Source organism: Fonsecaea pedrosoi, assembly GCF_000835455.1.
Source record: "Fonsecaea pedrosoi CBS 271.37 unplaced genomic scaffold supercont1.3, whole genome shotgun sequence".
Lineage (NCBI taxonomy): Eukaryota > Fungi > Ascomycota > Eurotiomycetes > Chaetothyriales > Herpotrichiellaceae > Fonsecaea > Fonsecaea pedrosoi.
This window is the reverse complement of record NW_013550613.1, coordinates 2105262-2126707: the sequence shown is the minus strand read 5'-3', so window position 1 is coordinate 2126707 and position 21446 is coordinate 2105262. Positions and strand designations below refer to the sequence as shown.

At 53.1% G+C, this 21446-nt stretch overlaps 8 protein-coding genes across 8 annotated transcripts; 3 read left to right on the top strand and 5 right to left on the bottom strand.

Moving 5' to 3' along the window:
• Window positions 1–355: 355 nt before the first annotated feature.
• On the bottom strand, window positions 356–1969 carry Z517_04670 (phosphatidylserine decarboxylase; the record flags this gene model as incomplete). The annotated part of the gene is made up of 1 exon (XM_013429998.1): window positions 356–1969. The coding sequence occupies one exon, from the start codon at window positions 1967–1969 to the stop codon at window positions 356–358; it is 1614 nt and encodes a 537-aa protein (XP_013285452.1).
• Window positions 1970–2298: 329 nt separating this feature from the next.
• Window positions 2299–4416, top strand: Z517_04669 (uncharacterized protein; the record flags this gene model as incomplete). The annotated part of the gene is made up of 2 exons (XM_013429997.1): window positions 2299–2583; window positions 2641–4416. The coding sequence occupies 2 exons, from the start codon at window positions 2299–2301 to the stop codon at window positions 4414–4416; spliced, it is 2061 nt and encodes a 686-aa protein (XP_013285451.1).
• A 798-nt stretch (window positions 4417–5214) lies between these two features.
• Window positions 5215–6804, bottom strand: Z517_04668 (uncharacterized protein; the record flags this gene model as incomplete). Its single annotated transcript, XM_013429996.1, has 1 exon — window positions 5215–6804. The coding sequence occupies one exon, from the start codon at window positions 6802–6804 to the stop codon at window positions 5215–5217; it is 1590 nt and encodes a 529-aa protein (XP_013285450.1).
• A 1617-nt stretch (window positions 6805–8421) lies between these two features.
• Window positions 8422–9207, top strand: Z517_04667 (uncharacterized protein; the record flags this gene model as incomplete). The annotated part of the gene is made up of 1 exon (XM_013429995.1): window positions 8422–9207. The coding sequence occupies one exon, from the start codon at window positions 8422–8424 to the stop codon at window positions 9205–9207; it is 786 nt and encodes a 261-aa protein (XP_013285449.1).
• Window positions 9208–9952: 745 nt separating this feature from the next.
• Z517_04666 (uncharacterized protein) lies at window positions 9953–10897 on the top strand (the record flags this gene model as incomplete). The annotated part of the gene is made up of 1 exon (XM_013429994.1): window positions 9953–10897. One exon carries the CDS (start codon window positions 9953–9955, stop codon window positions 10895–10897), a length of 945 nt encoding a protein of 314 aa, XP_013285448.1.
• Window positions 10898–11549: 652 nt separating this feature from the next.
• On the bottom strand, window positions 11550–15047 carry Z517_04665 (uncharacterized protein; the record flags this gene model as incomplete). Its single annotated transcript, XM_013429993.1, has 1 exon — window positions 11550–15047. The coding sequence occupies one exon, from the start codon at window positions 15045–15047 to the stop codon at window positions 11550–11552; it is 3498 nt and encodes a 1165-aa protein (XP_013285447.1).
• A 731-nt stretch (window positions 15048–15778) lies between these two features.
• Window positions 15779–17622, bottom strand: Z517_04664 (uncharacterized protein; the record flags this gene model as incomplete). The annotated part of the gene is made up of 2 exons (XM_013429992.1): window positions 15779–17327; window positions 17381–17622. The coding sequence occupies 2 exons, from the start codon at window positions 17620–17622 to the stop codon at window positions 15779–15781; spliced, it is 1791 nt and encodes a 596-aa protein (XP_013285446.1).
• Window positions 17623–18639: 1017 nt separating this feature from the next.
• Window positions 18640–21240, bottom strand: Z517_04663 (uncharacterized protein; the record flags this gene model as incomplete). Its single annotated transcript, XM_013429991.1, has 1 exon — window positions 18640–21240. The coding sequence occupies one exon, from the start codon at window positions 21238–21240 to the stop codon at window positions 18640–18642; it is 2601 nt and encodes an 866-aa protein (XP_013285445.1).
• Window positions 21241–21446: the final 206 nt, after the last annotated feature.

Genomic DNA, 21446 nt, shown 5'->3' with positions numbered 1-21446 from the left:
ACATACTTGGTTGTATATGGCTAAGGAGCCCGCCAGACACAAAAGGGAACACGTACGGGGAAAAAACTCCTTGACGTTCAAGAGCATGTAATAGGCACAAATCAGCAATAGGATTGGAAATGGCGGCGGCATACATCTCAGTGAAATGACCACTATATACGTCCCAGGTTGCTCTTACTGTACATATCCACCGGGTTGGGTGCTGTCAAGATAGACGGCGGTCGTAACTATCACGCTAAGCAAAGTAAAGCAAAGCAAAGCAGAGCAGGCGGGCGACAGGGCAACAAAAGGAGAGGGTAGGTGTGTGGGTGGCCGGGGTGGTCAAGGCGAGGTGAACGCTCGCTCACGACCACTACTATTCCTCATCGGCAACGACGTACCCGAGAGCCTGGCCCATTTTGACCTTTTGACCCCTTTCGACAGCCCATTTGAAGCCGGGCCTCGACTCGGTACCTGCGGGGGCCTCGAAGACGAGTACGACGCTGCTCCCCAGCCTGAACCCGCCCATCTCTTCACCGCGGCGCAGTGCATGCCCACCCAGCACTCTGCTCGCTCTCTCGTACGTGGCTTCGCTGAAGCCCGAATACGGCTCGCCTCGTTCTGCGGCGGCAGCGGCTTGCCTGTCTGCCTCTGTGTCCGTGGTGAGCGAGTTGGTACGCAGTTCCTTATCGAAATTGATCACGATGGATCCAACATTTGTGGCGCCGACGGGGACGTAGGAGAAGAAGCCGTACTTCCATCTCCCCAGGAGTACGACCCTTTCGTTGAGTGTGAATAATCCCGGTAGGGTGCGCTGAACATAGGGACTGACAGAGTATAGTTCCCCAGCAAAGTGGCGGCGAGCTGTGCACACCCAGCTGACTGGCGAGTGAAAGCGGTGGTAGTCACCCGGTGCAAGGTAGACGACGACGTAGTACAGGTTCGAGGATCTGGTTGGTTGGGAAAAGATAGACCACCAGGGTTGGGTGCTCGCCAGATCAGCCGATACGGCCGCCTCCGAGGATGGAGCGGACGGCATGGATGCATCTTGAGTTTTGACTGGGGCTGAAGAAGACTGCGTTCCCGAAAAGAGGTTGGGCAGTGTGTAGGAGATGCCGTTGACGTTGGCGAATTCCTCGTCAGCCGAAACGGACTTTGCGTCCGAGCCTCCGGGTGAATCTGATGGCGTCTGATCTTCTGATTGTGCGGAAAGTTGCGAGTTGGGGGAGGGTGGCGCAATTCTTCCGAGTAGGGCGTCGACAGAATATGTCATTCCTTTGACTTGTTCGACTTCGCCGTTCTCGATCGTGCCGAACTGAAGCACTCTGGCATCGGCGGGAGAGAGGACCGCGTTCGGATCAGGGTCGAGAGGTCGGAGTCCAGGTTTGATCTCGCGGTAGAAGAAAGCAGATAGGTTTGGGTAGACGTGGAGGTCAGGTTCCGCTACCTCATCGAAGTTGACACCAAAGATCCAGCCATAGAGCTTGAAACCTGGGACGCGGAGGTAATAGGGTATCGTCAACTCGTTGAAGCGACCCCAGACTCGAGAGATAGCCTTTAAGGGAAGGGTGGACATGATCTGGACCTGCCAGCCACCTCCTGATGGATGGATTCTCTTTCTCTTTGGAGGGGTGGGTTCAGTCCCCTCCGCCGCGCCCTCTCGCCTCTGAATACGTATGAATTGAAACAGGCCCAGGAACGCAATGCCCAAGCCGATTGGGATCGGCTTCCATTCGACTCGCGTTGACCGCCATGCTTTCCCAAGCCGGGAAGTAAAGCTCTCGTTGTCTCGTTTCTTCTTCTCTTCTTCCCATAGCCTCCTGCTGTTCGAAAATGTCCGGCGTTGTTGTGGTGGGAGGCGGGCATGGATGTGCCTGAATGGAACGGGCTGACAAGGGATTGGGTCATGCAGAAGTTGCCTGCACTGAGGAGATAATGTCGACCGTCGATAGAGACAGGCTCTGCCCACTCGCGCAGCAGCGGCAGCCATATTGCATGTTTGTTGTCAAAAGTAGAAGCGAGTGTCGAAAAGGAAAATAGCAGACAGACAATGACACCATGAATCTGCAATCTGGAATGTGAATCTGGAGTTCTGGGGGCAGTTTTCTCTGCCTCTGCACAATGACGCAGTTTTGGAGGAAGCAGTGCCGATCGTGATTCTGATTGGCTCATTTCCGACGCGTCTGAGACCACCGTAAGAAAGTCGCGGAAGTGTCCTTCCAATTCTCCCCATATTAAGGCATGAGGCTATCACTATTGTCTATCTTCTGTCTCCCAATCATATGTTGATGATCTTTCCCAATCCTTAAGTCTCTCAGCATGGCCTCGTCGTCTCCTGCACCACAGCAGCCCGCCCAGCCGTCGGATCTACCTCCCTTGGACCAAGATCATGTTCACCTGCGAATCACCTACCTTGTTACTGGCAATCCACGGCCACCACATTATCTGGGGAGCCTCAATCTGAACACCACCATATCTGCACTCAAGGAGAAGATTCAGACTGAGCTGCCTGAGCATCCGTCTCCCTCAGAACAACGGCTCATTTATCAGGGTCGTCCTCTACTCCGAAACGATGCTAGCCTGCGGGAAATCCTCAGGATCGAAGTATGTACATCTGCAATGCCTTCAGTAAGATAATTCTGACCGCTGTCTCTTCTTTAGCCTGGTGCTGTGCCTGATATCCTCCCGTATACGGTTCATATTGTGATCCAGTCTCCGCAGAATATCTCCCAGCCCCAGCAACCGTCAAACTCCGTTCTGAACCCCCCTCCACCACCGCCTCTGCACCCTGGTCACCAGCATGCAGACTTTGCAAGCCCTTTCAGAGCCGCTGAAACATCAGCCAATAGACTCCAGGAGTCGCTTGTCCGTATACAGCAGCAGATTGAGGCCAACAGAGCGGATCTGAGGACGGTTCAGCAGAGAATAGCGTTACAACATAACAATCTCGGTGGACCACCAAATCTCATGAATGGTCAGGTTAATGTCAATGGCCAACCGCTGCCTGCTCCTATTCCGCAGACTTTTGCCCTGGACTTTCATTTCGGCCTTCCCCCGGATCAGCGTGCACAGAATCAACAACCTCCGGTCCGTCTGAATCCCCAACCTCATCATCTGCCACCTCACACATCAACTCCTACACACACCGTTCAGGAATTCCAGGGTCCGAGCGGACAACGCATGACAGTCGTGTCAGAGCACATGAGCTTGGTGATCCCAACCCCAGACCAGGCCCCCGGATCTGGGCAGCCCGCTACACAATCTCAACCGCCAAATCCATCGACTCAAAGACAACAAAACAATATTCCCCCAGCACCTACGCCAACCACCTTTGCCCCACCTATCTTCTTGTTTCCTTCATCCAATTCACCCATCCATGTACCAAGCCCATCTGTGCAGAATCACCCAAGCATCCCTCAAACATCAAATACGATGGCCTGGCTGCTATCGTCACCAATGGGCCCCCAGGCATTTCTGTTTGCTCCGGGCCATGGCTACTTTTCTACTCTCCCTTCGAGGCCACCGCAGGTAGCCGACAGTGTGTCAGATTCTCAAGTTCAAGGAAATGAAGCAAACGCGATAGGGGGAGCTCAGCCGATACAAGCGGGGAATTTTGACCATCCAGATGCTAACCACGCAATAATACGAGCGAATCAGCCGCTACCTGTCCCAGTTCTGGCACAAGCGCAGCAGAATGGAGAAGACTTTGATCTCTTCGCATTCATCATTCAGAGGGGATGGCTTTTCTTGCGACTCTACCTGTTCATGTTTGTTTTCTCCGAACCGGGCACCTGGAAGCGGTGGTTCATGATCCTTGTGGCGGCATTCATCTGTCTACAGCCTCCAGATGGTCCCCTTACGCACCTTTTGGCAGCCGCTCGCCGTCACCTCGATAATCTTATTGGCCCACCTCCACCGCAACCTCCACCTGAAGCTGCGGCTCAGCAACAGAATCCCGCCGCTATTCAACCCGGTGTAGGCCCTGTACAAGCCGGGGCTGGTGTACAACGCCCTGCCAACATCCGCGGAGCTACGACGATGACACCACAAGAAGCGATAGCTCGTCTGGAAGAGGGGCAGAACCATGATCCGCGTTCCTGGCGCGACACACTGTATCGTGCTGAGCAGAGTATAGCACTGTTCCTGGCGAGTTTGATTCCTGGTGTGGGCGAGCGCCATGTCAGGGCGAGGGAGGAAGCAAGAAGAGAAGAGCAACGTCGCATAGAGGAAAGAAGCCGGGCGGAGAACGAAGCAGCTGCGCAGAGACAAGGTGCGGAAGAGGCAGATGCCCCGGTTGGTGAAGGGCAAGGCTCACCAGCAGAAGGCCCAAAACCCGAAGTCGGCGTGGAAGGGTCCCGAGAACAGAGCACTTCAACCTCCGTTGAGGTCCGTGATGGCGAGAGTGAATCTGCCGAATTACGGAATAGAATCTCCTGATTCCTTCCCTGGCTGAGCAAGCGATGCAGACATGATCAATTGACCATGACCACAGCAGAAAGTTGTATTGGAGTCCAAAGTTGGGGACCACTGGCTCCGTTTGCCCAGTTGTATTGAATAAAATAGCAATGACGATACCCAGAATGACATTTCATGTTTTTGTCCCCAGACAGCAAGCACCAAGCCAACCATGAATGACGAGTGGTCTAGATGCTCCAGTAGACGAGGCGAGATGAAAGGATTCCTGTAAAATTTTCATTGAGACTCTCTCCTTCCCTTCCCTTCCTTCGTTTTGATAAAATGCTCCAATACTACGATGCTACTATATAATATGGCAGTCATGAAAAGATAATCCAAGCATACGTACATAATGTTACAGATCTAGAACACCAAAGATACGAGGTTCTGGATGGCTTTTACAAAATAGGATAGAAAGGAAATGATGGGACAGGGTCAGATGGAACGAAAACGAGCCAGTATTCATTTGTTTTCCACCCACTTTTAGGACCGGTAGGAGGAATGACAAGAAACAGGAAGTACGCAAATCCTTGAGAGAAAAAAAAAGAAAAGAAGAAAAACGAGGGCCTCTATATCCCTCCCTCCTTCCCTCCCACTTCCCCATCCTCCCTTTTCTGGCTTGACCCCTGGAGCTTCCAATAAGACTTTGACCTCCATACCTGCATTTACCAGCCTGCCGTACCTCGTACACCCTAGGCGCCCGAGTTCCCTCCAGCGAGTTGAAAGTCCATGCGAAATGTCTGGGGAGACCCTGATCGGATGTCTCGAAGCCGAGAAAAGTCAGGTGGTCGTTGCGGCAGGCGCCGTCTCTCCTCCCTTCTTCTGTTCGGGACCGCGGGCGGACTCCTTGGTTCTCCACCACCCACTGAAGATTTCGCGCTTCAACAGCTCCCGCACTTCCACGTTGGCAAAGTGCAGCGTGGCCAGGGCGTCTTGCAGACTCGGCGCGCCGCTCGGGTAGATGATGTGCAAGCCAGAGTCCAGGGCCGGGTCCGGGCGGAATTTGTCGTGGTAGGCCTTCTTGCCGCCGATGGGCAGATGGCGGAATGCGCGTCGGTAGCAGGATTTGGTGAGTGCGGTCGTGGGCCGCGACAGGCCTGTGACCTCGTCGAGCTGTGAGGCTGGTTCGAACCCGAAGCTCAGATAGCCGATGCCGGCTTGCTGAAGAAGAGACATGGCAGAGAAGACGAGGAGATCGGTGATGCCTTTCGGTGCCGTTGGCGTAGCGCAGTAAGGATCAATGTGGTATCCCTTGTTCGCACCAATCTTGCGCAGAGCGGCAAAGCCGTTGCATTGGCCTTGTCGATCCGTGGTATAGAGATATGTCATGAGCATTGGGATGGCAAATGGATCGAAAACAGTCATGTACGCCTGTGGCTGGCCGGACTGGTTGCGAGACTCTCTCCACAGGTCGTACACCTGGCGCAGTTCCCGCTCCAAAGCCTCGTCACGCCCCTGAGCTGGAGCATAAGCTTGGACTGATATGCCCCCTTTTTCAGGGTCGAGGAGATGCTTGTTTTGTGTAACCATCCTCTTCTGCTCCTTCTCCTGGAGGACAGGGTTGTTGAGAGGATTGAGGACTCGCTCGGTGCCGAATCGCATAGTCACCCATTTGTGCTTGCTTGCATATGACGCGAACTCGTCCGTTGCACCCAGAAAGACCACACCCCAACGCCGCCGTTTACGCAGCCGACGAAATTCAGACAAAAGATGATTGTACCCTGCTGGATCGCAGAGAGGATCACCGCCAACAACGGCAACATTGTTCCTGACCTTGTAATAAAGCGCTGCTTGGCGATCCTTGGTCATGAAGAATCGGTAGCTAGGGTCGAGGATCCCCATGTGGGAGACTTTGCCGAAGCGCTCCACCAGGGAGCCCAGGGCCGAAATGGCCGTAAAGTCGTCGAGTGTAAAGGTGTGGATATCGTTATTCTTTCTTCTTGGTTGGCCAGGAATATGGTTCAGGCTCGTGCTGGAGGAGTTGAAGCTCACAGTCATCGAAGTAGATATGCACTGTTGATGTTCACAGACATCGTGGGCAGGCGACAATAGGCCTTGGGAAGAAAACGAAGTCGTCAGAACAGTGGTGCTGCTCTGGTTAAAGTCGATAAATCTTGGTCCCAGTAAGGCCTCCTGCTTAAGGAATTGCAGACGTTGAATGATGTTCATCGAGTCAATGTCCCTGGCTTGGGTCATGAGGATCTGCGCCAATCCTCCGCCGAGGTCTTCGGAAAGAAGAGATTTCGCCTGAGGCACCTTAGCTGTTGGTTTCTTGCGTGGTGTTTTTTGCTTGGCTGCATTGTTGATATCCTGTACGTGTGCGTGGGAGGCGTTGTGATTCTGGGTTGCTTGGTCTAGAAAGGAAGCCATGTTTGCTTGGAAGATACTGTGCTCGCCAGTATTGAGCTCGAGATGAATATTCCTGGAATTTAAGGCAACGGGGTGTAAGGTCTTGCGAGAGTTGAAAAAAAGGGAAGGATTTGCACTGGAAACCTGGTGCCTATTTGAACGTTACCAATATCAAGACTGTCACTCCACTCAGCTGATCTTAAAGCCTTCTCTCCATTAGATATGCAGAGTGATTCGGTTCTAGAGGGGACTGTGTCTTGTGCACAGCACCCCGTGGTGACGAGTATCACCAGCACACTCAACGTCAACAACGGCCGAGTACGGGAGTCCCAAATTTGGAGCCAGAACCGCCTCACACTTCCATTCTCGTCATTGTCTGCATCTCGCCATCTGCACGTCGATACATTGCCGCGCAATTGGGGGCTGGGGTGTTCATGGAAGACTCGAAGACCGAAGGAAGCCACGCAAGCTTGTCTGGACACCAGGTCAGGCAGACGCAATTCGATTGGCGGAGCGCCTTGCTCGGGTTTGAGGGAAAACGAAGGTTCTGAGCCTATTGAAGGATGGTCTGGTGCTTGATCTGACATGGCTCGTATTGCTTTACTGTAAGCAGATGCCAGAAGCCACTTTCTGCGGATGGCTGCCAGAATGTTCAGGCCGCTTCGCGTATACGATGCACATGTCCTCTCCCCCTTTTCAGGTGGATCTGGTTGGAACAATATTTGAGGGGTCCAGCCTTGCAAGGTGCGTAATTTCGTGCCCGCCCATGTGCCCATGTTTGGTGCCCGAGTATCTCGTACTCTTTCCCCTTTGTATCCCAAAAGCCATAGAGTCAGATGGAAATTCCACGTTCCGAGAAATTCTTGGTCAGCCGTGGTCAGTCGAAGTCATCTTTGCTCTAGATGTAATATGCGGGAGGAATGACTGCGACTAGGAACAGATCAGACCCTAGACAGGTGGTAACTGGTTTCTCTCTCTTCACTGCGGGCATCCGCTAGGGTTCAGGTTCTGTCCTGGTGCCTGGATATATTGAGGATTTGGACTCGGAACCCGAAATACGAGAATCCATAGGCTCCTTTTCTGGGGGATGGACAGGGTTCTAGTGCCTGATTGCCATGATAAAGCTTGTTTAGTGTCACTAGCAGTGTTATCTTAGATCTGGCTTGTGCACAGAGTCGGCGAAACAGTTGATTGGCGTGGATCATGCGAGAGGATCAGAACGTGGTTCTAGCATTGCTTCGCCCAGCTACAGATAGATCAAAATTGGATTGTGGTGGTTGTGGTTGCAGGTGTCGATTGTGGTGTTCTGATGAGCGCAACTCGCCTGGTTGAAACCCCGAGGCGCCCGGCCCTCGCCCAAGCGGCAATTGGCCCCGCAGGTCAGTGATGTCATTGACTTTTAGCCCTGGTGGCCCCCGACCTAAGTGTGTCGAAGTCACAGTCACCCGAGCTGCAGCCCCCCCATGACGCCCGAAGGGGCACCCCCAGCCACGAGAGTCTAGACTGACTTGGACATACGAGAGGCATAGCCTCGTCCATACATGTACATACCCACCACTAGGGATCTGTACCTTCAATCCTTCCTTCTGTTCGACTTATCGCGCGTAACTCTCTCATTGTACATACAGCCCGATACCAATGCCTCTGACTGACTCATGCTGTACTTGCGCCACGCTCCTCTCGGACGCAAAGGTGCCCTACGACCCTCGGTCAGAGAAGTCACCGTTTCATCACCGTCAACTTGATTGCTGCTCCCGATTCATATGCGCGACATGTCAGTGTAAGAACCCCCGATTTCAGGCCTACTGCCCATTCTGCCAGATATCGTCTGGCCCGTCTGCATTGCCGAGAGAAGGGCTCCGACTGCCGCCCTCATACTCTACGACTGCAACTCTAAGAGGTTCGAGAAGGGCAGAATCGCCACCACCCTCTTATGATGATTCGATAGGACCCTCGCGGACGCCAGAGCAAAGCACAGGCCCGCCAGCCGACACCGACGACACTGTTCATTTCGTGGGGTCTGAAGACTCGTTACAATCGTTATCGCTGGCCTACAAAGTGCCCATCCAAGTTCTGCGTCGCTACAATAACCTCTATTCTGATCAACTCCTCGCTGCCCGCAAGTGGATTCTCGTCCCGCGATCCCACTACACAGGTCCTCCTTTGAGTACACCACCAGATGCAGAAGAGGAAGAGCGCAAGACAAACCTACGGCGGTGGATGATCGCTACAAAGTGTGCAAACTACGATGTCGCTCAGCTGTACCTCAAGGGTAGTGATTTCAACCTGGAGCTTGCAGTGGAGGCGTTTAGGGCGGACGAGGAATGGGAGAAAAACAATCCACTGAAAGGGAAGGCCAAGAGTAGCGGAAGGCATAGAATATCCCATGGATTCAGCGGCAGCATTTCTCAGCAACTGTCGTGACACCAGTGGTGCTTTTCGACGACGTGACGACCTGTTGACGAGATGATGATGCGGTGCCACGAGAGATATCTTCTCTGGTGTTCGCATGCCTGTCGCTTCTTGCGTGTGGAATAGATGTGGACATTGTTATATCCTGAGACCAATGCCACTAGTTCTCAGACCTCGTCGACAGGACAAGGCAAGGAGGGAGGTCTGAAGGCGATGACGGGTCTGCAGACAATCGACACCTCCTTCCAACCTTTTGATCTGGCAATGACGGGAATCTCTGTCCCGTCTTCTCGCACTGCTGTTAGCAACTGAACATGGCTTTGATACTATATCTCTCTACCTACAACCCTTCCTTCTTCTACTCTTTAACTCGGCCCGGAGCAACTCTTTCACTATTATTATTGTACTCGTTGCTCCCCGGAGGAAATCTCGGTCGGGATCAGGAAGATAAGCCAATGATTGGAACGCGGACCAAAATTAAGCGTTTTTGAGGCGCCCCATCTAGGCCCTGGATAAATACGAGCTCCTCGTACCAATACATATCGAGGCTGCTGGCTGGCTAGTAAACGACTCTTTGTTCCAAGGGTTTTCTTGAGTCACTCGTTCCCAATTGTTTGCCTATTGCTTTGGATGTAGTTATATCTTGCGCCAGTTGGCTCACTCACAGGTAGGTCTTCTTTCTTCCTTTCTTCCTTTCCGTCTCTTTTCCCTTCTTGCTTGTGCGCTCTCCCAGTGTCCTGCAATTCAATCATTCACTATGGCCCTGTCCCTCTACAACGTGTGCGCCGTGGTCGGGGCTTCAACCCTCGGCTACGCCGGACTGCAGCTGGCGTCGGCGCTGCGCTTCCACCTCCACGCCTCCAAGCTGCAGCGCTACCACCACGGCACGGACCCGTGGGTGCTGATCACGGGGGCCAGCGACGGGATCGGGCTGGCGTTCGCGCAGGCGTTCGCTCAGCGCGGGTTCAACGTGGTCCTGCACGGACGCAACGCGGCGAAGCTGGACAAGATTGTCGCGGACCTGAAGAGGCGGTTCCCGACCACGGGGTTCCGCACGCTGGCGCTCGACGCGACGACGCCGCCGGGCCCGGTCTTCGACGAGACGGTGCTCGCGGCGGTCAAGGACTGCAATCTGACCGTGGTGGTGCACAACGTGGCCGGGTCGGGTGAGCCGCAGTTCGAGATGACGCTCTTCACCGAGATGCCCGCGCGGCAGTGCGACGGGTGGATCAACGTCAACGCGCGCTTCACGACGCACATGACGCGGCTGCTGCTCCCGATCCTGCAGCAGCGGCAGCCGGGCCTGATGCTGTTCGTCTCGAGCGCCGTCACCGAGCTGACCACCCCTTACGTGTCGCTGTACACGGGGGTCAAGGCCTTCATCGAGGCCTTTGCCGGCGTGCTGAATATCGAGATGACCTTCAGCGGCCAGGACGTCGAGATCATGTCCCTCGTCACGGGCACCGTCGCCACCGCCTCCTCCGGCAGGTCCGACGCCGACATCTCCTTCACGATGCCTAGCACACATACCTACGCCAAGGCCGTGCTCGACAAGGTCGGCGTCGGCAGGCCCAAGATCACTCCCTACATTGGCCACGCCGTCCAGCTCGGCATCTTCCACATGCTCCCCGGCTGGCTGCGCGTGCAAATACTGTCTCGCATCGTGAAGAAGACCGAGACCAAGGCTGCGAAAACCGAGTAAACCGAATCATCCATCCTAACAAGTCAATCGGGAAAATGCACAAGGCGTGAGGTGGGAAAGGGGCAAGGACAAACAAAACCACCCGCGGAATTGTGTCGCTCTATATACTATATCATGGGATAAGTCTATGTCTAGTTTTACGTCTCGCGCCCTTCACGCCGAGCGGCGTCGATCGGATATCATGCAAGAATGAAAGACAAATTGGGAATTGTCTGTGCTGCTTTCTCCTTTCTCTGCCATTTCTGGCATCCTTGGGCTATACACTGGTACCATCGCCATGTAGGTTTACGCTTGTTGCGTGAGGGCCAGAAACGAATGACTCTATGGCTTATCAAACATTAATCAAATCAAGTTTTGACATGAATTATTGAACTGGGCAAATGTGTTCTAGAGCCGATTCTGCATAGTCGCCCGATATCATACAGCCACTTCTCTGCGAGGCATTGAGATGAAACCCAACAGTGTATCTTCTACACCTGGGCTGTTCCGCTTTGGTCTCATAAGGTCTCATAAGGTCTCATATTCGAAGCACGCCAGCCTTTCCCTGCGCCATGAACCCTTCCAGCCTGCCGCCCATCGTACAAAGTCAGCGCTCCATCACATTCATACAATTGACACGAGAAGAAATAAGCCTCCGCTAAGACACTGGTGTTTAGAGGGCGTTGAGGCCGAACAGATAGCCCAATTCCCGCACACCGAGTCTGGACACCTCACGACCAGCCGTCTCGTCAAGGGCTGTTTCCACTAGGTCGCGTTTGCGCTCTTGCAGCTGCAGAATACGATCTTCCACTGTGAAGCCCGACGGGTCGACGACGGCCTTAGAGTCTCCTTCACCAATGAGAACTCGGTGGATGGTGACTTTTTTCGTTTGCCCGATCCGATAACACCGGTCCGCAGCTTGATACTCGACAAATGGATTCCAGAATGGATCAAGCATAATGACATGATTTGCCACGGTCAGGTTCAAGCCTGCATTTCCAGCTTTCAAACTGACCAGGATCACCTTGCAGTTGGGGTTATCGGTGAATTCGAGCACTGCGTCGTTGCGGTCTTTGGCGCTCATAGAACCGTCATAACGTACGTACTGGGAGAAGTCTTTGTGTTTCCACAGAGGTAATTCCACCAGATCGAGAAATGACGTGAAGTTGGAGAAGATGATGGTTTTCTCGCTCTCTCCACTATTTTTGATTTCCTCCAACAGCTCAACAGTACGCGTGATTTTGGCAGAAGGATGGAAATTCTTTTTGAGGCGTTTCAAATACTGCCGTTTGGCAGCCTTGTTGCGCAGACCTTCCTTCCGAAGTTGTGCAAGGCTTTTGAGTGGTTCTCTGGTTCGCGGCCTTGATCTCGACCCAGACCGCTCCTTGCCTTTCTTGGACTTGGGTTTCGACGATCGTTTCTTCGAGTTTTCATTCTCCGCGTCCTCGGAGTCGTCCTCGACATCGTCGTACACAACGAAACCGTCGAGGTCGTCACCCTCGTCGGAGTCATCGCTGTTGTCGTCATCGGAGTCAGAATCAGCGTCAGAGTCGGCGTCATCTTCCTTCTGCTCCTGGCCTTCCACCCGATCTGGACAGTGGACGCGAAGGAAACTAGTATAGTCCGTGACATTGTTGACGTCAATCCTCGCCCTACATTGGGGGCAAACCGGAGGTCCACCGTTGTTGTCGTTGCTGGCTTGGTCGACGAGCTGATTGAGACAATCCCCACATATGGCATGCCCGCAAAAGAACACCGAAGGGTTTTCTGTGACGTCGAAACAGATCGGACATTCGTAGGCATCCAGTTCCTTGAGCCGTGCAACAACCTTTGCATCGAGTTGCTCTGCATTGCGGATGAGTGCATCAGTATCCAGCTCTCCACCTGGGAGTTGGATAAAGTCTTTGCTCGCAATAACAAGGGCCGGGTGACAGCAGGCTTGACGAAGGCGAAGGAGGAGGACCAAGGCGTGAGAGTAATTTCGGCCGAGAGTCCCTTTCTGTAAATATTTGTTCACCTGAATCTGAGCACTTGTTTCCAGAGCTTTGTAGAAGTCAAGTTGATCCTTGTCGAACGCAACTCGATCCTCTCTAGTCTCTTTGGGAGGGAGTTGGAGAATGGGTTGACCATGTATCTTCGACTGCTTTGTTCGCCTCAACAGGATAGCCCGGAGTAGCGCCTGAAGTGCTTTCATGGCTACGTCCTTATCATTCTCATATCTGCCTCTGAGTGGGGCACCGATTCTCTTCCTGAAATGCTCCCAGTTGTTATAAGGTGGGATCCGAGTGAACTTGATGAGACTGAAGATTTCCTCGGTAGAGTTCTGCATTGGTGTCCCAGTCAGAGCCCAGCGATGATCTGCCTGAATGCGACAAGCAGCAAGGGCAGACTTCGCATTCCTGTTTTTGATGTTTTGTGCTTCGTCAAGAATCACACGGTGGAATTTCGATCTGTCTCCAAGGATAGGGCAGTCTTCGGCGACGGACGGCTGCCAGTCCTTCAATTTCTTAGCCTTTTCATCCAGTGCCAGCTTGCGTTTCAGCTCCGATGTAAGCAATCCGTATGTCGTCAGAACCACGTCGTAGGCCTTGAGAGCGGTCCATGTAATTTTGCGACTCTCTCCATGGAGGATGAAGACATTCAAACGGTATCGTGGTCGAACCATCTTCTCGATTTCCCGTTTCCATTGATGCATCAGTGCCACAGGTGCCACGACAAGAGTAGGACAAGGCTTATTATCGGCTGACGGACGCTCTAGCATCAAGGCGATGCTCTGTAGAGTCTTGCCGAGACCCATATCGTCTGCTAGAATGCCACCTTTATTGGTGCCTTCTTCCATCCGCTTCATCCATGCGAGGCCGCTAAGCTGGTGAGGCATAAGAGTCGCCTTGAGGCCTGGAGGCTGTTGTGGAATGTGGTCTGCAGTGAGCTCTTCATCAGGTCTAATGTGCTGTAAAAGCTCTTTCAACTGTTCTTGAGTTTGAGCCTCGTCTCGGTATCCGTATGACGCGTATGGCCCGTATGCCCCATACGAATCATACCCCCCGTATGTCACATTCCCATAGGGGGTTGAGAACGAAGGATCCGCCAGAGATTGCTTCGGTCGGCCGTTGCCAGAGGACGGATTCTTTTCGTCGTCGCTGGAATCAGAAATTGTCAAATAATTGGAGGGGATGGGGGGGATGGAGGGGATTGAGGGTGTCAGGTTGTACACTTGACTACCTCCAATGCTTCCATAGGGCTGCCCATGGGGGAACCTGGTGGGAAAAGCGCCAGGCATCGCCGTCGTAGAGGTAAAGCCAGGACTGGCTTTGGAGCCCGCGGCCTCGAATGCAGCAGAAGTCAGCAGTTGAGTGGTACTAGTCAAGGGTTCCGGCTTCACAGGTGGTAATGGTCGAGTTATGTCTTGGGAGGGTGAAGGCTGGCTTGCAGGAAGTCGATTGATACTGCCGTCGGTTTTGAAGAAGGACTGGGTATACTCAGATTGACGTGGGGCAATGGGTTGTGTCACATCCGGGCCAGAATCCTGAGACCATTCCTGTGAGAGCTGCTGGGCAAGTCTGGCATCGTTTTCCTCCTGCTGCTTTTGGTGTTCGCGTCTTTTCCAGTAATCCTGATTCTGCACGACCTCATCCCTTGAGAAGCCGCCAAAGAGTGGGTCAGCAAATGGATCATCTAGACTGCCTAGACTAGCAGAGGAGGCAGTGGGTGAGGGAGCGGCAGTGTGGGCTGAGCCAGGACTAGGACTTGTTCGTCGAGATTTGGATGATTCCGGTCTCCCATTGTCGAGGCTGTCTTGTCTGTAGCGCTTGCGGTTCACCAGTTCATGATGAGGCGGGGGCATGAGATGGCTTGAGAGACCAGACCCTTGGAGCTGTGCATCGTGCGAGTGGTGGCTGCCAGAACGTTGGGCGGTTGCACCCTCAGAACTTTGATCCAAAATCCTGTGAGGCAGACCGTCGTTATGTTCTCGCCTTGAGGTAGCAAGAAGACCCCGGATATGTTTCTGCAAGCCTCTGAGCTCTTTCTGTGTAGTATGTTTGAGTTCCTCATCCTCGCTGTTGTCGAGGTTGTTCTCATCCAAGCTCTCGAGGATTGCCTCCTTGAGAGCGATTTCGTCGCGGAGGTCTTCAATCTCGGCAAGTAAAGCAGGGTCGGTTACGTTGTCCATCGTGCCTTAAGGTGTCGTTACAATCAGGCTGGTAGAAATTGCGAAGTTGAAGGGTTCTTTTATGAGTGAGTGAATGAGTGAGTTAATGAGTGAATGTGGCGCAGGCGGGGCAACCACTTGGACAAGGCAACTCGCTGGTGAGCGCGAGTAAAGACTGCCTTACCATGAGAATAAAAGAAGCGCACAGTTGGAGGCAGAAGTGAGAGGGGGAAGACAAAATAGCAGTAGTGGTCAAAATCAACAAAAGCAGTCCGTTGGCTTTGTGTGTTGTTCATTCGACAAAGTCACTTTTTGTCCTTTGTGAATTCGAGAAGCACCGACTTGACACGACTTGAGCATGGCGCAGTCATCGGGCAAGTGAAGCGCCTTCTTTCCACAGAGAAGAATGCGGCTGGGCTTTTTCACATGCTCGGAATTGAACCAAGCAGAATGTCGCGCGGCGCAGCCTGATGAACGCGGGTGAAAATCAGAAAATGTCACTTGCAGTCATTTGACGCGCCACTTGCAGACGCGTGTCACGTGTAAAGTAGATGCATATATTATGTCAGCTGATTGGACCCGGCACGTGGGTGCACGTGGCCTCCCACACCTGCTGAGATTTCTTTGTTCGAAATCTATCACAAGTCGTACATACTATGTACATCTCATGGGAGCTATTGTATGATAAGCCATTTCAGATTCCCAGTTCTTGTGACCTATGCCCTTTCTGCGCCTTCCCATTTCCAGGATTTTTAGGCTACTCGTCCTCGGACCTGTTTGATATCCTTGACGTAGATGTTCCGCCACAAGAGAACCGACACAATGGCAAGGGCTAGGAACGCCGTTGAAGCAATCAGCATCAGTTTCTGGGTGTCTCCATATGCTCTGTTGATGGCCTCTCTGGTAGGGGTTCCCGGAGCATAGGATGATTGAACGACCAAGCTGCCGTAGATGGTGTCGAGCTCAGGTTGCGCTGACTCCGGCAGATACTTCCGCAGCTTACCCTTGAACTCGCCGGTCCAGATTGCTGTTGCAATAGTGGATCCGATTGCGCCACCGACCGAGGAAAACATTCCCTCGATAGCAATGACGACAGCAACGTGTTGGTGAGAGGCTGCAGCCATGACAGCAATCTGTTCGCAAATGACCAAGACTCCACCAGCGAACGCAATGAAGATCTGGCACATGATAATGTATCCGATATTCGAGTGTGGTTGGCGGAACCGTAACATGAGCGAGACGCCCAGGATGTTCAAAGGCAGGCCGAAGTACAGGGCAATGTTCTTGAAGCGTCCACGCCATCGGATGTATAGGCCCACCGGGATCGCGAAGAAACAGGCTCCAATGCTGTAGATGTTCATAATGTAGGCTGCATGGGTGACGGTCTGGTTGTTCACGACGATGAGGAAGGAGTAGAAGAAGGAATCCCATATGTAGAAGCTGATGAAGAGAACGGCGGAGAGCATGTTTGCACCGACAACGGTCCGGTCCGTCAGGAGCTCCCACGGAATGAATTTTTTGGGAGCCCAGAATTTCTCCCAAAGGCCAAAGGCGATAAGCAGAAGTCCGCCAAATATGATCATGCAGATGATCATGGGAGACTTCCAGCCATCCCGCTGGTAGGAGTATAGTGAGAAAGGTAACAGGAAGAGCGCAACTCCAGCTGTGATCAACAGCAAGCCGAAAAGATCGAACTCGATGGTGTAGTATCGAAGGGATTGGAGAAAGGTGCGGTTGCTATGGCGGACGGGCATTAGGCCTGCTTTCCTCGCCTTTCGATAGTTGTAGACAAAGAGACAGAAGACAGGCATGCAGATGGCAGGGGTAATAATGGCAAAAGTGCCGAATCCCCATCGGAAGCCAGGTCCCTCAAGGAAGCGTTGTGCAGCGGGACCTCCTGCCCACGTGGTCGCAATATAAGGTGAAGAAGCGAAGGCGAACATTAAGCCTCGATTCTTGAGGTGTGAGGTATCAGCAATGAAGATGCTGAGTGAGTAGCCGACCCCATTGTAGCCGACCCAGTAGAAAACTTGAGCTGCGGCGTACGTCTCGACATTTTGACACGCCGCCATCATGATCAGACCGACTGTGAGCAGGACCACCATGAGGATGAAGCCTTGTGGGCGGCCCCAGACATCCAAGATCTTTGCGAGCGGAAGCTTGCTCAGGCCGCCAATGATCTGAGAGAGGATGCCGGTGGTGGCGGTGAGGGAATGACGTTGAAAGTTGCTGGTGACATATGGAGTCAAGACTCCTGTGATCTGTTGTTGAAGCGAATCAACAAAGTAAATGAGAAAGATCCTGTGTCGCCGTCAGTTGCCCTGCTTGGAATCTTGATACCACGGTCAACCTACAGCAGATAGGCCAGGACAAGTTGATTTTTACCCCAGGCCTGTGCCGTGGCCTGGATCTTCTGGACACCGGTTTGGGCATCTTCATCGACCGCGAGAGAGTCGGACTCGACTGTTGAAGGTCTTTGCGAATCGACACGAGCTCCTTTCGCCTCATCACTCGAAGCAGGGGCTTCTGAGTCGCTGTGCTGGTCGACAGCTACAGGTGTAAAGTTGGGCTTGATCCAAGCTGCGTTGAACTTCATGATGGAGGGTTGAAACGATTGAAAGGCGACTGAGATGCACGAGAGAAAAAGCGAGCGTTGCACAGGGTATTAATACTTGCCGTAGACACTTTTTATGAGCACCTTTTTTCGCTAACCCTTGCTCGAATAATGCGAATGTCATAGCATGGGTCCTCCGATGAACCCGTGTAGAGCAAGGTTGCACCGTCCCCCACCACGAGAAAGTGTTGCTCATGACTTTTCTCTTCTTCACGCAAACTCTCCGATTGAAAGAGCAATGACAATTAGTGGCTCGGCTTGACCAGAGGAACAAGCCAGGACGAGCTTTTTGGCTTGGGACAACCTGACCTATTGTTGAAGATTGTAAGCATGAAGGAGTGCTGGGCATACCGCCGAGTCTCAGCGCTGTCACATCAGAATATCGCAATACTTTAGCTTGTCTTGCTTGGGAGGAGCATCTGACGGTCCAAGAGGGTACACAAGAAGGTGCACATGCAAAGCGATGGGGGAGCAAGGGAGATGAGCAGGATCGGTGGATCAAAATGCCAGGACGAGTGAAGTCGACAAGAAGCCGGAGCTCGAGGCGAAGTTGATTTTCGTCCCAAAAGGGACAAGCGCCGTGAAAATTCTCATCTTATCAGATGCAATCGAATGATTTGATCTAATCTGACGGAGACGCCAAGACCCGCGCCAATTCCTCCATCTTGCTTCCTCCCGAGCAGGTCTCGAGGCCCCCTGCGCATCCTCGATCTCTCCCCCCAATCGCCCTAACAGGCACAACAACCGAGTGTTACTCCCTCTCATCTTGTATCCGTCATATATTGGCACTACTATTACGCAGACCCGCTCCAGGGTCACCTCATGAACTAAGTCTTTGAGCATGACATGAAGTCGCTAAACGTGTCTTCAGGGAGCGATGTCGGGACGGGGGTTGTTCAAAGGTGTATATTTCGGGCCCACCCTTGGCTCTATGTGCTCTATGTACTCTACTAACTCTACTCGGTACAAGTCGAAGGTCTGGAGTCTTATGCCACCCATCTACTGACCATGTCCATTACACAGCGCCGGGTCATTTACCCCTCTGGTACTAGGAAATTGTATCTTGTATCGAACCCTCCCACAGTCTTGTGATGCAATTCGCTCCATCGTGGCTCCACTGGTCGATTCAACATACCTCTGATCTCCTCGAGGCAAGATGAACACCACCTCTTTCCATGGCGGGATGAAGATATTGTCCGCACCAGCAACAAGTTGAACTGTTACTTTTTCATCGGTGGAGCTGTATGTCACCATGAAGGACGAGATGTCTGGATGGAGAGAGAGGCCGTCGTCCTCGTACCACGAGGTGGCGAAGCTTTTCCCATGGGAGCTTCCTCTGGGCGGGAATATTTCGAGGCCCCTGTAGTCGTCCTCAGGAAGAGTTTTACAGTCTGCCTTGGTATCGCTGGGCATTCGTGTTTGTACACTCTTACCAATCGGAATCGCACCACCGATTTTGGCGAAGATTGGGATGCTCTCCCTCCAGGGCGACGAAACAGATACCCACTGGCCAGACGCACGATACTCATATGGCGGATTGAGGTTGACGTAACCATAATCGAATCCTTCTTCAGCACGACGTGGGAGATAGATTCTGGCCGTATCGACACCAGGCTGATACACACCACCGACCAGCAACGTGTCTCCAAACCAATACTGCTCTTCGCCAGACTTGAGGGCTTTTGTCCACACCTCTGGATCAGACTCGTACCCCCAGCCAATCCATCTCTGCGGGGGACTTGCTGTCAGGTGACTCTCTAGGCCGAGTGAGTAGATGTAGGGCATCATCTCGTATCGTCTCTTGATTGCCTTCCTGATCATGGGCGTGATCTCCGGATACATCCAGGGCTCAATGACCTCTCCGGCTTGGTTGTCTTGAGGAGATGTCTTGAAGCAGTTGATGGCAAAGCGGATCTGGTGGCATCCCAGCTGGACCCAGCGGAGCAACAGCTCAGGAGAAGGCTGCGGCCCTTCGAAACCGCCAATGTCGTGGCCATAGCAGTGCATCAAACTTAGACCTGCGTTGAGGGATATTGCATTGGCCGCCTTCATGCTTTCCCAGCTGGTCATATTGTCACCACTCCAAGAACTACAAGCATACCGCAGAGTCCCGATGCTGGCGCTTCGCGTCAAGACAAAGGGTCGAACTCCAGGCTCTGCTTGGAGGAGACCTTGATATGAAGCTTTGGCCATCAATTCGGTGTGCATGGCACGACCCCAGAGTCCGACTTTATCCGATCCATGGTTGTTGTTGATGTTACCTTTGGGTTTGGGGACCGTCTCTAGAGCCAGCTTCCATTCATCGTTGGGCAAAGTGTACTCGTTGTTGTCATTCCACATTGCATCAATACCTTGGCCTCTTAATCTCTCGACGCCGCGGGCCCACCATTCATACGCCGCCGCAGAAGAAAAGTCGAGATGGCTACCGGTACCGCTTTCACCACCGCCCGCGCTCCACAAACGCATTTCCGCTGCTTTTCCGTTTCTGTGGTCCGTAAACAGGCCTCGATTCTCGGCTAGGTAATGGTAGTCAGGATGCGAGGCCAGGACAAACGGCTTGATATTGGCCAAGAGTCTTATTCCCATGGCGTGGTACTGGGCAGTCCATTTTTCGGGCTCAGGGAACCGGTGCTTGTTCCACGTGAACACATTCCTCACCCTGGGTTCTGTCTCGGCGATGGAGTAGCCAGAGCTCATCTGGTGCGCGGAGCAGGGAATGTCATGCTCCTTCAGCTTGTCGGCGAAGTCGAGCAACGTCTGGTAAGCAGGCGGATCGTCCATCATCGTATATCGATACCCTCCGCTCAAGTATCCGTACGCCCAGCGAGGTGCGAGAAGAGGGAAACCGGCCAGTTCTGCATAGCTGCGGACCACGTCCTTCAAGGTCCGTCCCATGATCAGGTACTCCTCGAGGCCTCCATAGTCTTGCCTATAGACCTTGAAGTGTCCCCAGAGACCATCGATCTCTGAGCCAACAGACCACGATCCTCGACTATGGCTCGTGGAAACCATTGCCACGCAGCCGTGACGAGTGGCCTTGATCAACAACGGCATATGCTTGTACATGGGATCTGTAGCATATGCCTCGTACCCGAAGCAATCTGTGGCAGACACTTGGAAATACCGAGCCGTGAGATCCATGGGGGCAGCTTTCTCTCCCAATCCCGCATGGAGGGCTTTGCGGTCATGCTGGACGTAGTGGGCGATACCCTGGCCGTCGACGACATAGGAACGAAATGCGAGGTCGGCATGCAGAATCTCCCTCGACCCCAGCCAGCCCAAGGATACGACGGGAGCATGACTCCAATCGACTGATGCTCTTATGTCACCGAGCTCGAAGGAACAACTTGACTCGCCGATCTGGTTGGAGTTGATGTTGACATTATCCAGCTTCCTCTCTGGCTGCGGTATTGACGGGTATGGAGGGAGTGGATGCGAGTCCGAAGTGAATGTCGTCCTGAATATGTTGGGTCGGATGGCTTCGAATGTAAAGCTGACCGGTGACTCTAGGTCTTCTGATTGAAGCTGAACCGCTGCTGGCGCCTTGGACTGCGGAATGACTGGCCTGTATGACTTGGGAATGCTTTCTATTTGGGGCATGTTGAGGAGCGGGCACGAAGACAAGTTGACAACAGCACGGCGGCGACGAGAGCACCGTGTAAGGGTGGCCTGTGGAAGGGAGATACTTAACCTCCAGGGCTCACATCTGCCAGCTGTCAGCTCCTCATTTCATATTTCCCTTGGTTGAGCTGCAGGAAACATCTTTGACCTTCGGAGGGTGCGCGATGCTGCAGGGATCGGACTTC